Raw genomic sequence first — 23583 nt, 5'->3', positions numbered from 1 at the left:
ACTGAATATATGCGTGTGTTTATATGTGTATGGATATACACACACAGTTTCACTGAATAATTTATGCAATCAAAAAAACCAAAACTCCTATCGGCAATATTTTTGACTTACATTTCCATTACCTTTAATAGTTTAACAGGAAAGAAAACACTTCTATTACTATACTTACAGAAAAAGGAATGCATAAGAGAAATGTGTACTACAAAATTTCATCACATTTATTTTCAAGTTTGCAATTAGGTTTAACCAAATAGAAAAATGTAAGAAAATTAAAGATATCAAAAGGTTTAAGTTAAACCCAACAGAAATTTTAAAAAATCACTAACCCAAAGCATGCACTGCTCCTCTATGCCTGCTGGAGATCTTGCTTGTTTTAACCACACCGACAGCACTTTCTTTGAACTGCAGCTCACAAAAATTTTCAAGAAATTTTGCCATTTCTTCCGTAACAGTATCCAGGTAAGTTTCTTTAATGAATTTCACTATTGAGGATGGAGCTAAAATTTCACACAGCATGTTAAAATCCTCTTTTATCATTGAGTATAACTTAAGCATTGTACTTTGGTATCCACGGACCATTATGTCTAAATTTGATTCTCTGCTATAAGAAGGAAAGCGATTCTGCAGAAGTGTAACCAACAGTTTATTCTGTATGTTTTGATACTTGCTTACAACTTCGGATTCTGGATAAAGAAACAAGAGCTGTTGTATGCACTGATTTTTCAACAAAATTTTTTGCTGTGAATTGTTTATTTCATTATGGTTTTGTAAGTTGCTCACTAAGAAGCGTCGAAGATGTAGTCTTATATCATCCCATATAGACTTTACATCCATAGAGGAATGATCTTCAACAGAATGAAGAGAGGTCCTAGAGAGGAAATGGAAAGATGTTCCACTTAGTGTTGATGGAAATGAAACGCTGTTCTGACAGGAGAGGCTCCAAAGTAAATCCAATATCATTTCTTCTTGATTTTGTTCATTCTTCAACAAATCTTGCTAATAAAAGTAAATTATAACGTTAGAAATGTGATTCATTATAAGGAAAAAAATGATTCCTGCACAATTTTATTCATTTCAAATTGGAATCAGTACTCTGATGCTCTTCAACACTTTTTTTTGCATTTGAAATTTAATCAATTCAGACATTTTAGAATGTTGATTTTATGATCTGTTAAATCTTGCAAAGCCCAGGTGATGAACTATATTTTCAATCAGATTTTTAGACATACAGTTTTTAGCCCTCATTGCTACCTACCCCTGATATAACTTAGGTTGTATAAAAACTGGACCTTAAAAATTCTAAATAAAAATCTATAGTAAAACATCAATTAAAATCTATTTCTAAGAAAAGATAAATTCAATATCATGCCCTAATTAATTCCTGGTAGATAATTTTCATGTCTGAATGAGTATATTTATTATTATAGACCCTCAAATGAAATACAGAATGGAGACCTTTAAATATAGTATGTGCCTAGAGGTTACTAATAGCTGCCATCCATAGAAATAAAATTTAACACATTTAAAGACTTTAACTTTCATTTAAATTCCTTTCTGAGGGCCATGTTAAGAAATATTTTACTTTGGAAATTAATCAGAATATTTAGTTCTCTCCAAAGAAATAACTAACTCAAAATGAGGGGGGGCGGGGGAACTCTCTGAAATCATTTCCCAAAAGATATGAAATTATTCCTTTTTACTTTCCATGCTGACAGAAAACAATGGTAGGTATAATTATGAATAGTAAGTAAATGGACAAAAAAATTACGTTCTTTTGGACTTTGAATTTTACACGCACACATTCCCCTTACATACTGACTTTCCAATTTATGTCTATTTCAGCTAATACTGAAATTAGTTTACATTCTCTAGGTAGCAACAAGTTGGTAACGAGAAAAATGGAAGCAAGGTTCAAGTGGCATAAAATTAGGCTGGCTTTGAAATTTTTTACTGACAAAGATACCACAGGAATTATGTCTGATTCAGAACTATGAACAATGCCTAGACAAATTCCAGGAATTTGCTTTCAGTCATTCTACACATTGCAATATCTAATTTAGTGTTCTATCTGTAAAAAACAACATCCACTATATCTATATAGTATTTTATTACATAAAATGCACTTTTCCATACAGTCTCCAGCTTATTCCTAATGAAAACTCTGTGACATATATATTTTAAAACCCAATGCACAGATAAGGACACTAAAGTGCAGCATGTTTAAGTTCCTTTCTAAACGTCACATACAACAAAGGACAGAACCCAAAATGCATAGGTGGCCTTATTCTCCTTGTCCTCATTCAATCTACTACACTCTAGAGAGCCGCAAAGTGCAGTGACCTTTCTGGAGCTTCTCTCTTCTCCCTTATTTAGTTCTTTTGATATTTCCGTAAAAGAAATGTCCTTCGAGTCCAGGACATCAGTAGGATAGTAAATTCTATAAAGCAAATGAGACATATTAATGCCTCAAACTTGGGCTTCTTTAAATAAGCCAGTAACTGTAAATATTTGATCAAGCAAAGTATAATAGTTTACAGAGGTTTGAAATATGTGTTTAATATGATTGGTAAATTTTGAAAATAACTTCTGGATAATTGCCATAATGAGGACCTTTTTTATTTTTAATTTAAACAGCTAGCTAATTAATAAATGAAAAATATTCTATGGGAAAAAATAGATGCATGAAAAATGCTGTCAAAATTGACAATTTTAGCCTGTAAAAACTTGATAATAAGGTCACTTTAATCTGGATCTGTTTTAATGTGGTTCTTTCCTCAAAATAAAATAACATGATCAATGATGTAAAAAACCTAGGTCTCAAACAAGCCTATCAGTCTAATGAATTTGAGCAAAACTAAGGCGGCCTTTTTGCCCTGCAGTGAATAGAGAATGACTTATGCGTGACAGATTAAAAGATAATTAAAAGTTTTTGCTTTTAATTAAATGAGAACGCATTATTATATCAATATTAATGAAATTCAATACACATGGCTCTTAATAGAAATTAAAGGAATAACTATATCCATATTTATTCTTCAAGGCTCCACCTTCAAGAGATAATGGGTGAGAGGATTTTCTTGAAAGAATAAGGCTTCAGGGCACATAGTCGTCCTTTCTCTTCCTCCTTTTACTTTGTAAACATTAAAGAGACATCTGCAATAATAACAGCCCAAAACTATTTTCATCTGATTCTGTCATCCTAAGCCATCTACAACCTCAAGATATTTTCCACATCTGCCTTAGTCAATGTTTGATGTTTAGACAAAAACGGTGCCCTTTTTTCCCCTAAATTAAATCAAAACCATAACTACAGAAATAGTGCTTTCTAACACTTGTGCTGTTTCTCTGGGAAACTGTTTTTGCAAGCTAACCACCATTGCAGATATAGGAGTAATAAAATAACTGTTCTTATTGAAGGCTACAAAAACTTATTTAATATGGAGGGTGGTTAGTATCAAGAAATGACCAATGTAATAATTTGCCATCAGTTAACATTAGTCTTGTATGAACTGCAGCCCTGATTGAAAAGAACTAGACATGCCTGCAGGCTGGGGATGAAGGGGATGATAGACAAGGTTTCTTAATAGATGCAATTGATGGCGATCTTATTGTACTTAATAATGAGCACAGAGAAAATGAGTAGTTGTCAGGGGACACAAGATGTAACAAATATGAACTTTTCTAGTAGACAATTGTGGTACATATCAATACACTTTGTCGTGTATGTCACATTACAAATCACCCAGGAATTATGTTTAATCTCCACTTATATAAAGCTTCATTTTTATTGATAAATGTTATAGAAAAAATAAAACAAACAGCTCACTGGATTCTATTGGGGTTATAGAAATAAAACAAAACAGAAACCACAACCCCTAGATATGGCACACTAATATGGTCATTAAAATAAATATTTACATATAGAAATTGAATGAATTGTATTCCTTGTTTGCCCATCCCACTCCACTATGAAGCAAATATTCTTTTTTATTTTTTACCAGTGTTTTGAGAAATTTTATCAAATCTCCATGGGAAGTAGATGGTGACTTAGCTGAATAATAGTTATAATTATTTAGCCATTCAAAACAGTCAGTTGTTGTTAGCAGCTGCACATCTGGACATTGTTTGTTAACTTCAGACTGTATTTCTTTAATGCAGTGTTCTATGCTACAAAAAAAAAAAAAAAGAAAATTATTTTGGTAGAAAGTAGGTAATAGCTCCATGTCATAATAACATAGGCCCTGAAATGTTTATGTGGTACCTGGTTGCCTGGTTGCATACAAGTTACAAAATTATAAAACATTCATATGATATGAAAATAATAATACATACTATACATTTTCATTCATAATTGAAACTGTAAGTTCAAATCTTCTGGAAGTTTCATTTCAAATGCAATAGAGGCAATATAAGATATCTAGCTGCTTGGAGATAAATTCAAAATTCTTATGTGTTTTTAAAAAAATCAAGTATAGATGTGATGAAATAATAGTCCTCGTGACAGACAATGGATGAAAAGGCAGAGATAAAAATACTCTTGATGACTGAAGACCAGACACGCACATTATAGACTAATAGGTAAATGACTATATAAATTTATTGAAAACTTCAATCAATGGAATATTATCAAGAAGTCACAAAGTAGATACAAAGAGTTTGTGATTTTAAAAGTTGTAAAAGATATATGCTGTATATACACTGTTACTACAGCTAAGTATCTTTTCCTGCCATCACCCTCCACTCCAAAAAACAAAAACATACTAAAAATTTCACATAAAAAAAGACTAGAAGGAAATGAAACAAAATGTTAATAGCAATTATCTTTGAGTGATAAAATTTGGTGCTTTTAATTATATTTTTCTATATTTTCTAAATTTTTAGGAATCATAAAACTTTTCATTTATTCAATAAACAAACAAACTAGAAATAATCAGGTTCAAATGAATCTTCCAATGTATGTGGTTTTAAAAATTCCATTCAAAGTATCCTCAGCTCTGATATTAAACGGACATTCTAAGTTATTTTAATTTTCATACAAAAATTTGTACATTTATGATTATAAATCCTTATGGGGTAAACTGGTGACCTTAAGCAGAATGTCATCTGGGGAGCCACATGACATATGACATATTACTACCACCTGATGGCAGCATATCTAAACTGCAAGAAGCTTATAAAAAGGAAAATTCATTTGAAGCTGAATCCCCTCACCCAAAAGTCACAACTATGCATTTTCCTCTTAATGGTATTAAAAATATGTTACTAAAAATGTTAGCTTTAAAAATATCACTGCCAGTAATTATAGATTCCATGTGATAGAACCATGTAGGCTTTGGAAACCAAGCTCTGATTATTAAAACCGGTGTCATATGAAAGACTCTTCGAAATTCATCAGGTGTGTGTTGCCTGTAAAACATACACTGTAAAACTTTACGGAAGACTTTTCAGGAGATTTCTGAGCATGACTAAACTCAAACTGAATTACCTTGAAACAAATACATTCTGAGATCCAAAGAGACTTTTCATGAAAACAAAGAATTTACAAGAAAAACAATACCTCCTTTGGCCACAGGCCACTCAATTTCCTGATGAGAGAGTTTTATTCAGGAATGCCAGTTCTAAGTCTGACACGAGATTGGCATATATTTTCTTGAGTAAGCACTTCTATGGACTGAGAAACACGATGCCCTAAGCACACACCTTGATTCTAGGGACCCTTTATCAAAGGTTTTTATTATAGCATCCTCATGTGTCGCATTTAATGAAATCTAATAGATTACAGCAGTGTGAATTGGAAAGGCTCAGTGGTTAGTCTACCTACATCTATTTCAATCAGGACCCAGCTTTTGGTCTAATCTCTAACATCTGAATCTGGGTGGAAGCCAATAACTACAATTTATAAATAGGATAAAGCCTTCAGAGGGCTAGATATTTTAGTAATTTGTCCGATACTGGTAAAGGGATTGAGCAGTTACATTTCAGAGGACCTCCCCCATTGATAAAAACTAAGACAGTTAAGCTGGCTTCTAAAACCATTTTGTCACAAATTTTGAAATGTCAGAACTCATTATCTGCACCTGATTTTGTTTTTAGTTGGCTAAGTATCTTGTCATTCTGCCACTCACCATTGTCTACACATCTTCTTTTAAAAGTGCAATTGTTTGAAATCTAGAGATTTATTACCTGATGATCATACAAAAGTAATATTTTCAAAATTTAAGATAAATGTCAGTTTGGTATGTAATCTGACAATTTATCTTCCTAATTGAGGTCAATATTAAATTAAAAAATGATTTTCAACATCTAAAAGGTAACATAGCATTTTTATATATGGTAATAATATTGCTGATGGGGATGGTAATCTTTGGTCTATCCTTAGACTTAGATGAAGCAGATCTTAGTCTAGATTTTCTGAAATAACATGGTACTTGTCCTTATTTTGGTTTCAGGGTTTTCTGTTTAACTGTAAGTTACTTCAATTTTTCATTAGAAGGTCAGTTATGAATGTATAACCAAGGTAATTTAGCAAATGGAAGTCCAATTAGCACATTTATTGTCAGATCCCAAACATTCAGCCGAAGTTGTTAAGTGTCTAAAATAGAAGTAGAATCTCTTCCTTAACTCGTTTAAAAATCCCAAATTTACACCATTAGTTGGATTATTGCAAGGACTTTTTTAAAGCATCTTCTGAACTTTATTTATAATACTAAAACTGCTGAAAATATCCTAAGTGTTGAACAACAGGAGAATGATTAGTGATATTCATTTAGTGGAATAGAGCCATAAAAAAAAGCATAAATACAGTTATCAACACGTATGAATCTAACAAATACAATATTAAGGGGGAAAAAGGTACCAATGAATACTATAGTACGATACTATCCATACAATAGTTTGAAAATATGCCATACAATGCTACATAGTGCTCAGGATTACAAGCATCGGCGGTAAACCTGTGAGGAAATGTGCCGGAACCTGTGAGGAAATTCCCACCAAATCCAGGGTCAGGATGGAAGAGGGATGAGACTGGGGAGAGGTAGACAGTGAGCTTTAGCAGTAATGGGGATGTTTTAGTCCTTAAACTGGGTGGTGGGCATGGGAATGTTTATCATAGTACTCTTTGTGCCTTTTCATATGTCTCAACATTTCTTAATACATTTGAGACCCAATGTGCTTTAATTATGACTCAGAATTATCCAAGTTAATGATGTATGCAAGTGAATGCATTACTGAGAGACTGTGTGTAAATCAATTTATAAATCATTTTTTAAAATCCAATATGCAGTATGCTTTTTAAAAGGATACCTGTGGTAACCTTCTCATTCAACATTCACTCTCAAATTCCTTGAGTATAAAAATTACTTATTGAATGAAGACATATTTGATAAACATTAACTAAATGATGGACTTGTGTTAGACACTGATCTAGGGATACAAACGTGAATAAGACATGGTCCCTTACCTAAAGGAATTGTCTAGTGAGAGAGATAGGCATGTAAATAAATATCTATAGTACAGTAAGACTTGATAAGTGGTATGTATAATGTGCTAAGGGAGCACATAAGAGGGAGCTATTAATAGTGTCTGTGGGAGGTGTGGGAAAGGCTTCTCCTTGTAAAACAAGATCATATGCAAGGGTATTGATGCTTTAAGAAAATTAATGGAATCATTGTACTTAGAATTCCCTGATACCTGAACCCTGAGAATTCAGTGTTGGTCATTTAATCTCACTGCCAGGTCACTTTAGAACTATATTTACTTGGATAATAAAAAAAATATGAATTTATTTTTATGTTCACAGCTACATTTATGCTTGTATGTGTATGTGCATGTATATCTATCTGCATGATCATACTTCCAAAAGGATTGAGATGTCCTACAATTAAACAGACATCATTAAATAACAACAATAACACAAGAGCCTACTAATATCGGGCTGGTGTAATTGACAGGGAGAGAAACTGAGAAAAAGAGAATAATTATGACATGAAATCTTGAAACTTAATCTTATTGTAAAAGCTCTTTCAAGATTTGAAACACATAGTCTTTATTATTCAGCCACAGAATAGTTCAAAGAAAAAAAAAGTTTTGTTCCACAGGTAAAAATTATGAAAACTTTTTGATGTAAAGGTTATGGAAACATAGATGTGGGCTTTCATAGAAGGTTAGAATTTTTCTTTTTATTTTTAAATCAGAGTAGCAGTGTCATGGCAGAGATTAACTATTTTTTACAGCACAGGATATTCTAAAAAAATTAAAGACTTTACATATTTGATGCTCTTGTTTATATTCCTTATCCACAATATAAATTCAGTCTAAGGAAAAGGCTGTTTCAATTCTAGCACGTTTAAAAAAACAAAGAAATAATTGTGAAGTAAACAGAGTTTTCTGGGTTTTAGTTAAGTACAGCTTATCTAACTAGATTACTAAAATTCCTTGGAATTAACAGGTAATTAATAGAAAAGAGGACTGATGTATAAAAACTGGTGTGTAATAAAACTATAAGTCATCTGTGGGGGGAAAAAAGCAAATTTTTATGAGAAATGTATTTCTGAATAATATTTTTTTAAAAGATTGAGAAAAGGATTCATAAAATCACTTCAATGGCTAAAAAGAAATTGAACATTTATGCTGAACTGTTTTCAATTTCAGAGAGGTTTTGGTCATTTAGAAATGTTTTAACTATACTTTCAAGGAAAAAACTTCGGCACCAAATCCTGTTAACAGTACCTCTTTAAATCTTTTTCAAATGTATCCTCCCCTTCCATTCCTATCCTGAAAGACTAGGTAAGACTAGGCTGATTTTTAATCTTTCATCTGGACTATATTAATAGCCTCCCAAGACTACTGTTAACCTTCATTTTGTTCAGAGTTATTCTATAAGGAACATGCTATGAAAGAAACATGAGAGTTAGGGCCCTCTGTAATTTGTTGCTTTACACCACCAATCCTCACCACAAAACTTTAGAGGGGCTCTTAAATGGTCCAGATTTCTTTAAGAAAGTTCAGACCCAGTGAGCGACGATGCCAACCTACAAAATCTAAAGCACCCTCAAAAGAGTCAACCAATTGTACAATACTCCCCCGACTTCTGGTCAACAGCAGAGCAGTCCTCGCAGTACCAGACTGAGCTGGAACTGACCAGAGTCCGCCTGGCATTATATCCCAAGACACAATTAGATCTCTTCTGTTTCCTCTTAAATTTACATCTGGCTTGAGATCACTTTTCATAGACTGTACTTATGGGAGCTAGACAGACGTGACACAGAGGTATGTTAACAATATAAATAGGATTTTCCAGAAATGTTCTGTAGGGATATACAGACATGGCAGTTTAATACTCATGACAAGTAAAAATAAGTTAATGTTCTTTCTTTTCTTTTCTGTGGAAACTTGTCCAGTACTTTCAGCACAATTACTAAAGTAAGAACGTGGTCTATCCCATGAAATCATACAAACTAAAATCAGGAGAAAAGTGGTGAATCTGTATTAATTGGCATTAACTCTGTGCTAATTCCCTTGATTTTCTTCTAGAGAAAGACAGAAAAAAGAAGAGAGGGAAAACGTGTGCAATAATGAGAATCAGAAGAGATCTGAGAACACTTCTAGTTTACATCTTTAGCTCCATTGCCCGGATAAATTCAATCACTAAGTCAAAAAACAGATTTGACTAGAAGTTACAAACTGAGGGTTTTAATAATTCCCTATATGGTCACATTGTAAGGTGGTAGGACATACGGCATGCATTCTCATACGCTGCCCATGGGAGAGAAGACAGAAGCAGCACTGCTGGAGAACAATTTTGTGAGAGTTAATTGTACAACTTCTTAGAGACTATCACAGAGATCAACGCTCATAAAAGAAAGGAGGGACACGTGTGTGTAGCAATGGCAGAAAGTCTGCAAATCAGATGGAATACAAAAGAATAGAGAAACGCAAAAAAGGAATACAAACACAGGAAGTTAAAAAAGGAGCAAATATTCATTTGCCTCCTCTTGTTACTATTAAATAAGTGCCAAAATACTGCCAGAAAAATAATACACAGTACAGTCTTTGAAATGACTAATTTTCATTTTATATAATTTGTTTTGGTCATAAAATACATTAATGTGTATGTGTCCGTGGCAGATTTGTGGTTCTGCCATAATAAACCTGAACATGATAGCTTATTTGAAGATTTCTTTTGGTTACTTCTTCCAGACCTTTAGGCCATCATGTTTCCACTCTGAAGGAAATATTCAAATATAAATTCAAAAAAATTAAGCATTAAGTGTGTTAAGAAATAAGTATGATCTATGAAATATGTATCCTCTATGAATAAACATGGTTAATTTTATAGAAACCATGTATACAACATTCTGTCACAATCTAAAGTTAATTCCACCCCAAACCCACCCACATAACAGATCTCCTGGGTTCAGACAAATGATATTATCCATGGTAGCACTTCTTGTTTTTTCTATAGGTTAAAAAAATTTTTTTAAGTAGTAATCTTGTACCAGTACCAACAAAACCGATGTGCTGTGAGGTACACACAGATTACCTAGAAACACAAAGGTAAAATAAACTCTTAGTGATACAATTATATCCTTCCAACTGAACACTAAGAGGAGAAAAATCATCCTATGTCACATTGTGAGCCCAAGAGAACTTCTATATCCCAGTATCTCGCTAAACAAATAATAGGTTCCATTCAGCTTAAAAATTATTTCAGTGCTATGCGCACTTTTCAGTTAATGAACTGAGTCCGTGGGTATAATATTCACATAGGTTGTTTACCCTCTTGCTACCAATTTTGGTACACGTTAAAAGTAAATGACTCACTCTCACTGGTTTCCACTGTCAGACCTAAGAGACACCTGGCTCTAACTTGAGTGGAAAAGTAAAAATGGTCTGAGAGAATGACAGCCTCTTTTGAAGGGCAGGTGAAGGTTCAGTGACCTCTGGGCACTCTGGTCCATTCCGGGGAATCACTGCTTTGGAGAAGCAAAAGACCCTGTGGCTCATAAAACCTGATGATATTAAGGAGAGAGAAGGAATTCATACTTAGATTTCAAGGTCACTGCTAGAAACACAACTTTAAAAATTTAAGGATAAGGAAAAATACCATATTTAAAAATAAATTACTCATGTTTTTTTCTTTTAAAGTATTGGGAAAACCCATATCACACACATGTTCATTACTTATTCAGTGTACACCATTGAGAGATAAATAGAACTGCTGGAATCCGAAAATGCCAAAGGTAATTCAACTACTGCAGTGTAAGTGTGGTATAACTGATTCGTCATGACATACAATTTTCTAAAAGCCATTCTGTTAGAAGGCAATAAATGAGTGCATAAATGATTTACACTCTTCTGAACTATGGTTATTATTCAGTATTTTATTTTTAAAAATATATACACCCCATACTATTATGTTTATTCTCTAGAGTATAATAAAAACATAATTGAATTTGATGAAAAATAGACTTGGTTCTAAATGTAGCATACAGCACATCCAGCTACACCCTTATTTTATTCCTTGTAAAGATCAATGGTCACCTGAGATGGTTCTGTTCTGGGTTTGTTTTAATATATGGGCAATAAAATATTTTTAATTTAAAAATTACATCCTTATATTCTATGTTGTTTTCTTTTTAATACTAACATCTGAGTTTTGACCTAAATAACAACTTATGAATGCAAAATACAACATTTTAATCACTGTTTTACTTCTAAATATGATTTCTTATTGACCAGGTAGGGGCAGGAAATAAACTACAGATAGTTTAATAAAAACAAAAGTTTTTATTATAAATAAAAACAAAAGTCTCAGAGTTTAGTGACTTGTTTTGTTTTGATGGTACCTAAATGCTATTATGAATGAAGAAGGCTCCCTTTAAAAAAGTATTAAAAATTTTTTTAACATAACCATCTCTGGAATTTACATAAATGACTTAATCTATTTAAGCTAATACTATTTTCATTTATAATTTCCCTTGAGTTAGAAACATTGTCAGGTAATACATAAATATATAATATATAAATCACATAAATACATAATTACACTAAATTTTAATATAATTATTGTTTATTTATATATAAGTTGTATACACTATGGTATGATTAAGTCATATATATGCTATCTTTAAAAATTATATACATACATATAAAATATAACATGGAATCTAAGGATATAGATTTTTAAATTAACAAATATAGTAAGAGCAAATACAAATTAAAAATAGAGGCATAATTCTCCATTTTAAATAAGGGAAAAGATTTCCATCCATTCCTTTTTCTTAAAGCTTTTAACTTAGAAACTTATAATTTTAAGTACTTTTTCATCTCTTTGAAATGTATCCCTTGGAAGACTAGATAGGCCTTTTGTCAGCTTTCTCAGCCAGGACTTGTCTTTCTCAAGAACCTGGGAGCCATCTTTTCCAAATGCAAACAAGAAGGGAAATAGCTCCCCTATCTTCCAGTTCCTGTGGAAGAGTAAGAGCCTAACTTCAGTGGGGGCCACGTTCCAATTTGCAAAACTACTTCTTTTCATAAAGATATGAGAAGTTTGTTTCTCCTCAGGATCAAGCCAATTAGCTAACACATGTGTTCTTCAACCATGATAAAGTTAGGAAAACCTATGTGTGAAGAAAAAAAAAAGTGCTGTCAAATCCTCTTTGAGGGATAGTTATTGTTTATCTAGAAAACATGTATGCAATGGGTTGGACGTACTACGCAGACTATCGAAAGGGGTGAGATTCCTTTCTGTCTTTGCAGACTCTTATTAAACTGCCTGTGATGGGCATTGCATTCTGGTTTTAATGCTTGTTGAAGAATAAAAGTGTTTTTTTTCTCTTCTGCCTTTGTGGAGAGGATTTCTGGAATGGTAGGTTTTGTTTTTAATTATAATCCCCCAATGATACGCTATCTTCTGAATTTAAGTTATCTACTCCCACTTTTACAATGATAAAAAATTAACTGTATTCTCATATAAAACATGAGGAAGAAATCATAGGAACATTTCACTTGTTTAGTTCAGTTATTTGACTATTCAATATAACTATCTCTTAAATTTAAAAAAAGAAAATACTATGTTGTCATTCTACAATAGAAATATTTACTATGGTTTGAATATTTGAAACCCAAGTGGGGTGAATTATTAGAACCTTTGATCAAAAGTAAGTGAACTGACTCTAGGGCCCAGAGCTACATATGAAGACAAAGTCCTTTCTGTCAAAGAACATGTGTTACCGGGAAACTACTTAACTGTCCCTGCTTCCCCAGTGTATGGTAACACTAACTTTTCAAGTAGGGGATGAAGAGTTATTCTCTATGAAGAGCAATTCTCTACGGAGTCCCTAGCCTCCCAAATAAGAGACGAGGAGACTTAAAATGGCAAACCGTATATACAAATAATTTGTTTTCAATGCTCTGTTTTCAGCAACTCAAGCAATTCAAGGCTTTATACCACCATTTTATTTTAATACTTATTTAAAATTTTTAAATTCTGTGCTTACCTATTAAATGAGAATGCTTAACTCTAAACATATTAATGAAAATCCAGGCCATCAATATTGGCAAACTCTAATAATAATAGCAATTCAATAGACTTTAATTTATCCATTTGAAGGCAATGTCTATATTTTCTAGTTTTATTTAAAGTGCTAATCAGATAAGGAAAATCATGTTAAATTTTAGAGGGAGGAGTCTCATCAACTTTTTCAGCAAAGTTAATAATAATTAATCCCTAAAATTAAGTAAGCGCAGGAAACACTAAAACTAGACTAGGTAAAGTTCGTGTAGATGAAGCGTGAAACCAATTTGTTTTAAATGATTAGCAATATTTACCTTGTCTCATTTTGTTCTATCTTTTCATCAATGTCACTGAAGATCTGCTTAAACTCCAAGTCTCCAGGAAATGAATTTAACAAACAATGTAGATCAAAAGAATTATGGGAAAATTCATCTCCCCAATCCATTCTAAGGAACAAAAATAGAAAACATGTCAGTTACCCCAAAATGAAGGAAAAAAACCCACCTCAAGTTGAGATACTAAACCAAAAACAATAATTGCCATTTTTGGGCTAAATGAAATAGAGCAGTAGGAGAACTAGGGTATTATTAAGCAACATAGAGTGTTTTGTTATTTAAATTTCATGAGGTGTGACCTAATTTTCACACTTTTCTATGGTTTGAAAGCTGAACAGAACAGCACCCCTCAGAGAGTACTTAAACATCCTGCTGCTTCTCACAGTAACCAAAGGCTGCAAAGGAAATCACAAAGCCTCATAGACCACTGTGAACAAAGGTGGTTGTAGAAAGAGTTTAACACCTTCCTTCCACTCTTGTCAATATACTGACCTGGAAATTATAACCTCAGAATTTTTAGTCTTATCTCCTGGCCCTATTTATATATGAAAAAGGCAAACCATTCTCCTGAGTGGCTCTCGCATCCCTGTCAACCTAAGTATTGATAACTGGCTAAAACTTAAATATGCTACTCCTTATAGAGAGATATGCATTCTCCCACTATCAAATCTTCCCTACTTCATTCATTCCATGTATATTTATTGAATGTTTGATAAGTAACAGGCACTTCTGTGGGGATAATAAAAGGTGGGGATATACCGTGTTTCCCCAAAAATAAGACCTAGCTGGACATTCAGCTCTAATGTGTCTTTTGGAGCAAAAATTAATATAAGGGGCGGGCCCTGGTGGCTCAGGTGGTTGGAGCTCCGTGCTCCTAACTCTAAAGGCTAGCGGTTCGATTCCCACATGGGCCAATGGGCTCTCAACCACAAGGTTGCTGGTTTCTTCGAGTCCCGCAAGGGATGGTGGGCTCTGCCCCCTGCAATTAAGATTGAACACGGCACCTTGAGCTGAGCTGCCACTGAGCTCCCAAATGGCTCAGTTGGTTGGAGCGCATCCCGCAAGGGATGGTGGGCTGCGTCCCCTGCAACTAGGGCAACTGGACCTGGAGCTGAGCTGTGCCCTCCACAGCTAGGACTGAGAGGACAACAACTTGAAGCTGAATGGCACCCTCCATGGCTGGGATTGAGGGGACAGCGACTTGACTTGGAAAAGAAAAGGGTCCTGGAAGTGCACACTGTTCCCTGGTGGAGTCCTGTTCCCCTTCCCCAATAAAATCTTTAAAAAAAAATTAATATAAGACCCAGTCTTATTATTATATAAGACCTGGTATTATATTATTTTATATTGTATTGTATTATATTATGTTATATATGATATGATATTATATTATATTATATTATACCTGGTCCTACATTATATTATATATGACCCGCACCTATATTATATTTTATATTATATTATATTAATTATATTATATTATATTATATTATACTAGGTCTTATAGTAAAACAAGACCAGTAAAATTATAGTACAATTATAGTAAAATTAACAAAAAAGGCTTAGGTGGTTTTAGTATGGATAAATCCAAAATACTTGAAAAATTGTCTAAAAAGTTTTTCAGAGGCTATAATACTAATGAACTTCATCTTAATTTTTTTTATTAATAATGTTTCTAGTTTATTTCCCTTTAATGAAATAGCTGAAGATTTCTCCTAAGTCCCATCTGGAATTCAAATAATTAGTTTTAGAATAAAGCTTTCGTTTTCCTTCAGAAATATTATTTTAAAAGAAAAACACCCAATTAAAACATTTTAATGTAAAAATGTACAGTATCACAAGATCTGTCATTTGTAAATTCAGTTTCAAATATAGAATAACAACTGTAGTAGTTTAGAATAGGTCACCCCAAAATGTGCCTCTGTTGTATGTGGATTATTTTGAGCTAGAGAAAACCAACACTCTGCTAGTTCCTGCCCCCTTTAACTACCTACAATAATTAGAATTAGGGGCCTTGCCCAGAATAAGAGATTATCATTGATAACCTATTTTGACCGATCTATATGGCAGGGCAAACTACTAATCACTGAACACCTGCTTTTCTCATCCTGCAATGTCCTTCCTCCTTCTGAAGCTCCAAGGTGATCCTTAGCTCAGAATGTCATATATACCTCATTTTCCCTTTCTGTCTTTGAACTGTTCATGTATGTGGGGTTCCCATGTATACATATGTATGAAATTTAGTTATATTCTCTCGTTAATCTGTCTCATGTGGATTTAATTATTAGACCAGCTGAAAGAACCTTGAGGGTAAAGTTTCTGCCTCCCCCACAGCCTGGATATACATTTTAAAATTACAAAATCCTAATACATTTGGATTTACCTCTCTCAAAATATTTTGCAGTAAAGTGAAATTTCTCATTTCAAAACAAATATTTACCTATAATATGCCATAATAACTATCAATTTGAAATCAGGCTAAAAAAAACAAAGCAAAAACTATAAGCTAAATGGTAGAAAACTCCATGTCTATTAGAAGTTATACTTCTTTAGGACACCAAAACCTCAATATTTCTATATAACCAATGAGTCTGATATCTTCATATCTCTCTAGCATCTCAACTAGTTACAGCTATTATCAGAATAGTCATTTCAAAATCCAGTGGCCATTATTACTAATAATGAATTTAGTTTATGTTTGCATACTTTTAAATCATTTTGGGTAGTTCAACTCACATGGAGTTATTCAAAAATTGTTGCAAAAAAAGCAAAACAACTTTTATAATGAAAAGATTTGATTGGCTGAGGGTTCCTGTAGAAAACTGAAACAGTGAATAATTTGTTTGTAGCAAGCATCTCTGTAATAAAACAAGTCATACTTCAATGTTCTGTTTAGAGTTTTCTCAATTTGTTAATACTATAAAGCCTCATTAATTCTGATAACGTATATTTGAAACTTAAGAAAATATGTGTAGAAGTCCCCTTGAATACAATAGCAAAATAGCAACATGATTTGTTTTATACCTACTACGTACAAGTCACTTTATATACATCATTTTCCTTAATTCTTATAACACTACAAAGTAGTTATTATCCTTATTTATGGAGGAAGAAACTTGGGCCCAAAGAGATGGACGTGTGACATAACTACCCATTGTTAGGAGTAGGGCTTGAACCCAGATCTGTTTGGTTCTAAGCCTTGAGGGTGTTTGTATCATGAGAAATGAATCACTTACTGCATACAAAACACAGCTTTGAAGAAATGATATTAACCAAAATGTTAAAATGGTTATCCCTGGATATTTGGACTACGGGTGATTTTTATTATCTTTTTTATAGTTAGCATTTTCCTGTTTTTGCAATAAGTATTATCATTTTGTATGCAACTGGGAAAATATTTTTAAAAGAAATTGCCCCTACTTTCAGGTGGCTTATGATTTTTTATTTTATACTTTCTATCTGTCTTCATTTAAAACATCTTCCAACCTTAACAATTCTCTCTTGTCAATTGTGTTTACCATTTCTTTCAAAATCTAATTCAAAACTTGCGTAGTTCCTAAATATCTCTTAACTATGACCATTTCACCAATCTTTTTGTATTATTTTGTCTTATGTTTGCAAATGCTGTTAAAATACGATTTTGTATTATTTTGAGTGTGTTATATACTTCACTGAAATCAGTTCTGGAGTAAAACAATAATGGACTGAAACATGTTGAGCATTCAGATGGGGTTGGTGACCATGATTTTGAACGATTCCCAATGTATGTGGTTGTGTGATTTTCTCTATCTAACCTCAGTAGAGAAGTGAATCAATAAATACAAAGAATGCATTAAAGGAATGTCATTTGATAACAATGATAGGGTCCCAGAATGATGATGGTTCAGAATTTTCATGTGATCGGTATAAATCTGTGATGCTTCCATATTTATGATATGGTCCCAAGGTGATGGAGGATAAGAGAAGTAAGAGTTACCTTTTAGGTATAGAGGCAGCAAGTTTAAGATGCTGTGTGACAGGATTAAAAAACAAACAAACAGACAAAACCCTGATGGATAAAATAGAACTAATAGGATAAGAAAATTAACCCAAGTGAATAGAGATGCACAGGACCAATAGGAGAAACAAATAAAGGAGAGAAGGCTGTGGTAAGTGATGCTGAAGTTCGGATTTAGAAGTTTTCTCATGAGATCAAAAGCATGCTCTGAATGGGCATGAATTTAGGCACCACTCCTCCCATTTCCTCACATACACTCTGTGGACCCCCAGTGTCCCACACTGCTGGGGGGCATCATGAAGGAGCAGAGAGAAAGACTGAGCAGTCTCTCCTCACAAGCAGCAGAGACAGTAAAAAGAAAAAGGCCACAAAATGGGAGCCAGCAGAAGGATCACTGCTATTCTCTAAGTAAAACAAATACGACCTCAACAACAGAAAAGTAAATTACTACCATTTGCCAATGTAGTTTGGCAAATACTTTGGTGGTACTTCAGAAAAGCAGAACTAACCTTAAAAAACTTAGGAAGAAAACAGTAGAGGCTGTGAGTCTCTTCTGTGGGTCGGGATATACTTTTACAGTTTCTTTATGTTGCTGTACTTCCAACTATTAAATTGTCATCAGGAGATAATAATAATCTGATATAAGGAATGAAGTCACTTATCCTAATCCATGATCAATCAAAAATGGGAGCTGTAGCTTTTTAACACACAATAACTGTTTTTGAAATTGCCATTCTGCAATCTTGTTTTTAAACGTTCATTCTCCTGTAATGTTTCTGATCATTTTTTGTATAAGATTAAAAACAAAGTGCTTAATATTTCCAACACGTATTAACAGGCAACCTAATATTAATTATTGCCTTTAAAAATGAGTTATGTTTGAAGAATTATATCTAAGCCAAACATCTGTAGATCATGTTTCAGCCGTAGGCAAATTGTAACAGTTGAGTTATAAATTCCTAAGAACAGGACTATAATAAAATATGAACATATTATAAGCACTGCCAGAAAACATTACAATAAAGCAATAAAAAAATAATACGCTACGTGATCAAAAGAAAGTCCACAAAAATAATTTTGGAATCTCACTGGTCCTTTAACGTATTTTAAAATGATATATTTTCTGTCCTAGGGTCTCTTCTTTTTAATTTAAATACATTTAATGGTTAGAGTCTTTATTTTATCTTTTTTAAATAATAAAAATTCAGAGTGCCATTCTTTTTATAACCAACCAATACATGCTAGAAAAGAAGTGAAAAGAAGATTGAAAAACTAACTATTGGGAAGAAATCTGCACTGAGTTACTAAAGGGGAAACATTTGGACCATATCATATTTCTCCTTTGGAAAAACCCAGTGAGGTTCATATACCTTCTCAGATCTATGGACAGACTGTGGAATTAATGTGTCCACCAGCTCTGGCTCACTTGAAGTCTTATTGTTCAATATCACTAACCTAAAATAAACACTGTTAATGAGCATGGTAAGGAAGTGGGGTGTTCTAATTAAAAATAACTATATGTTCTATATGTAACTAAAAAAAGTTTCAAAATGTTGCATTATAATAAAACACATTTATCTCTAAACATCATTGAACCAAGAATCAACAGATTTGAGTCCTGATCCTGGTTCTACTAATGTCTGTGTGAATTTGGGTAAGTTTACTCAACCTCTCAAGAGGGATAGAGCTCAATCTTCAAATCCCCAGATCCCTAAAATGTTCTAAAAGAAGAAGCAACTAGCCTGTATTTCTGGGCTACTCTGACTTCGCACACTCTTCACTCAACAAGACGTTTGAGACCAACTGACTTTGGACATTATGCCTGGACAAGGAAAAGGACAACATCAGGGAATCATACCTTCACAGGTATCATGTACCCTATCTATCATTCTTTGTGTTCTTTACATTATTTGTATTATTCTTTGTATTGTTGGTTTGTATTGTTGTATTCTTGGTTTGTATTGTTTGTATTCTTTGTATTGTTGGTTTGCGTTGCAGATCTGATAAAATTTAACTTTTACTAAATCTTGAAAATTTTATGTAATTCCGTGAACTCATTCATTGAGATAATTTAAAGGTCTGATGGTTAAATAATATTAATAATAATAACAGCCAATTCTTATATAGCATATATACGGGTCATGAGTTATTCTAAGTACTTTATATCCATATTAAAGATGCGGAAACTGAGGCACAGAGAGGTTCATGATTTGCCCCAAATCACTAACATAGGAAGTGGCAAAGCTGGGATTCAGACGGCTTCAAAGGCTGTCCTTAGTCACAATGCTATATATAAACTGCCTCTCTGTAGGGACACATACTTAAAAAAAAGTATTTTACTTCTTATGTGTTGATTTGTTTACTGCCATATATATTTGACAGTTTTCCCTGGAAATATTATAAATTTTCTTCATTATAAAACTTCTATAATACCAAAAAAAATAATTTCTTTTTTTAAGGCTAGATTTCCCCAGTGGTATTTCAGAATTGTCAGAAATTTCTTTTCATCAATCACTGGAAGTTAAAATTTTAATGTTTTAGCCTCTCCCAAAAACTGAGAAAAAACTCAGTGGATCTCAATTTGTTGATAGTCATTTAAAATATCCTATGCATTAAAGTCTTATGTTAGGAAATTAAAAAAACGTGTTACTCTATTCAATTTATTTTCTCTACTCTCATCTATACATTAGGTTTCCCCCACAGACTGCTATACTTTCTACAAATAATTGTGCAAGTTCTGCATATTATAATTATATGGGCTAGAGTATTAATATATAACCAGTAATTACTCATATTAACATACGATAGCTTTTAAAATCCCCTTTAATATAAAACAATTTATTATAACTCTTCTATTAATAATTTACATGTGCGTATGTATGAAGTAGAAATTGACAGGATCAGTCAGAATACACTATTGTAACTTGACACGCCAACAGAGTTAATTGTCATGCTTTACTTACCAAACCTGACACTGCTTTATTTTTCAATGCACTTCTCTTTCTAGAAAATATTTTCATTTTAATTACTCTTTATAATCTTCAATATGCAATCCTATTCATCTCTTGCTTTAGTGTAACAGTAAAACGAAAATAATGTGAAAAGAAATTTTAGTCTCAGCATTTTTTGTAACTTCACATGTATACAGTTCACGTGATTTAAGTCAGAACATTATCTTATGTTTGGAGATTAGAAATAAATAATGTCACAAATTATGGGGTTAATGATTAATTAATATATCTTCAAGTGCAGTGAAACCTTATTAATTTGGAGAATAGTACATCTGCATCAGTAGAAATTTTAAGATATGAAGCCCTTTTTAAAAAGGCAGCTTTATTATGTTTCAAGTGGGAATAACAAACATAGCTTATGAGATGTCAATTACATTTTAAGGAACTCTTTTAGTAATTAAATAAGAATGATTTGAACTTAGCATGTACTTTGTATATAAATGGGCATTTCGAAAAGATTTAGGGTTCTTAAAATACGTTCCAAGACTTTAAGAATTTCGCCTGAAATGTTGTTACTAGTATTAATTAACTAGTCATATCAATGTGATACTGTCCTCTTAAATTTTGGTAATATTAATTAACTTAAAATTAATTTGATGACTAAAACTCTCCATTGAAATACCCTTTTATGACTTCCAGGGCTTTGCTCCATCAGTTATCACTAACTCGTGCTGTAGAATCAATATCCCTTTCAGCTGACTATAAACTGTTCAAGTTTCTTGCTTTTTAGCAACCAGCAATGCCCTCCCTAGGACCTCTTTTCTTTCCCAGCCCAGCATCGTATAATAGCAGTCCAAATTTCCTAATCTTATATTCGCATCTCTCATTCATTTCCCATCCCAGAGCAATCTGGTTTCTGCCTCTATCCTTACACTGAAACTGACAAAATATTTTTCAGTTCCTATCATACTTAATCTCTGCACTATTTGTTATTGATAGCTACTCTGAAGTTGTCTCCTTTCTCGACAATCTTCCTAAGTATTATAGCTTCCCAGTTCTCTTTTTGTCTCTCACACATTTCTTGAAGGCTCCCCGTAGGAGTCCCCACTTAGGTAGCTGACTAGTTCAGAACATTTTTCTTTTTTTAATCTGAGATATAATATATGGATATACAATGGTGGTCTATTTCTATGCTAGAGGACTCAGCTTTCCTGGCTATAACTACCAGGGTTAGACATTTAACCCAAGCTGAACCATCAGATGCATACTAAATGAATCTTGAAATTTGTAATGAAGGCAGGAAAAGAGAACCACTGGTGGTAGATAGATCAAGTTAATTCCAGCCTCCCAAGAGAAGGTACACAATATTTTTGGCTGAGGCCCTTATGATTGCAGAGTTCTTGTCCTTTTCTGGCTTCTCATAGAGTTTTCTTTTGGTTCTGTGAGATACACACAATGAATCCTCTCCGTACTCTACTGCCCAACAGCCACTTTTTGGTTTCTGCTTAAATTAACCAGAGTAGTTTTTTTTTTTCCTTTTTCTTGTTTGTTTTTTTTAATTAGTTTCAGGTGCACAGAACAATGTAATAGACATTTATCATTTATATCCCTCACACAGTGACAATCCCCTCCCATCCACTACCCCTCCGACATCACACACAGCCATTACATTTCCACTGTCTCTATTCCTAATGCTGTACTCTGCTTCTTGTAATCATATATATATATATATATATATATATATATATATATATACACACACACATTATATATATGTATATGTATATAATAATGTATATATATTTATACATATATAAAATTATAGTTGACATTCATACAGTTTTTATTAAACTAATAAACATCTTGACTGGCTCCTTTCTCTTCTCTGCCATTAAACACTTGGTATTCACCACAGGGTTCTCTCTAGAGCTGCTTCTCATTTTAAACACTTGCCCGGAGCATCCTTCATTCAAATTTACTGCTTCTTTTTATGTAATTTTTACCATAGATCATTTTGTTCTCTTTTAAAGTATTTTAATTTTTTAAAATTTTGTTTTATTTTTATTCATTGGATTTTTCTCCTCCTTAGACCTGCAAAAAAAACAAACAAAAAAAACCTCTTCCTATTAGTTTTCATTTTGTAGTCTTCCCAAATTTTCTTTCCCTTTTCCTAACTTGGGAATGGAAATATGGAAATTTTTCTTTCCCTTCTCTTCCTATTCATTTCACTCTGGAGTTCTTGGTCCTTTTCTTAACCTACATGCTTTTCATTGAATAACCTCATTCACCTATTGTCTCAATGCTAAAAAATTCAAATTCTATATCTGTCACCTCAGTTCCTCTTCCAAAACCCCCACATATTTCCATGCGTTTATTAGACAATTCCACTTTGCTGATTTAAAGGTCCATTAAACTCAACATGTCCAAAACTTACTTCAAAATCTTTTCCTTAAACTGGCTTCTTTTCCTATAGGGTCACCTCCTACCTAATCTCCCCCTCCGTTGCCCTAGTATCTTAATATCAGGTGTTGACTAACTATGGTGCAGTCTGTTTTTTCTATGGCCTTGAAGCTAAGAATGGTCTTTACATTTTTAACAAGCTGTAAAAATAAAAGCAAACATAAAAGAATCTGCTACAGGGGCCCTATGTGTTTCATTAATCCTAACATATTTACTATCTGGCCCTTACGAGAAAAAAGTTTGCTGACTTCTTTCTTAAACAGTCACCAAATTCTTTGACCCTTTTCACTACATGCTCTCAAATTTGACTTCTCCTCCTGT

The 23583-nt window shown here is 33.0% G+C and overlaps 1 protein-coding gene across 1 annotated transcript in view; it reads right to left on the bottom strand.

The window, feature by feature from the left end:
* Positions 1–23583, bottom strand: part of KIAA0825 — a 360830-nt gene that overhangs the window by 303713 nt on the left and 33534 nt on the right. Inside the window, exons 3-5 of the mRNA XM_081054478.1 lie at positions 13834–13965; positions 3999–4167; positions 327–996 (exon numbers count right to left, since the gene is read on the bottom strand). Coding sequence (XP_080910604.1) covers positions 327–996; positions 3999–4167; positions 13834–13964 — 970 coding nt within the window. The 5' untranslated portion in view covers position 13965. The remainder of the gene's footprint in view (positions 1–326; positions 997–3998; positions 4168–13833; positions 13966–23583) is intronic.

Source organism: Rhinolophus hipposideros (assembly GCF_964194185.1).
Source record: "Rhinolophus hipposideros genome assembly, chromosome: 7".
Taxonomy (NCBI): Eukaryota; Metazoa; Chordata; class Mammalia; order Chiroptera; family Rhinolophidae; genus Rhinolophus; species Rhinolophus hipposideros.
Note: the sequence above shows the minus strand (reverse complement) of the source record. Positions and strands in the feature narration are given on the sequence as shown.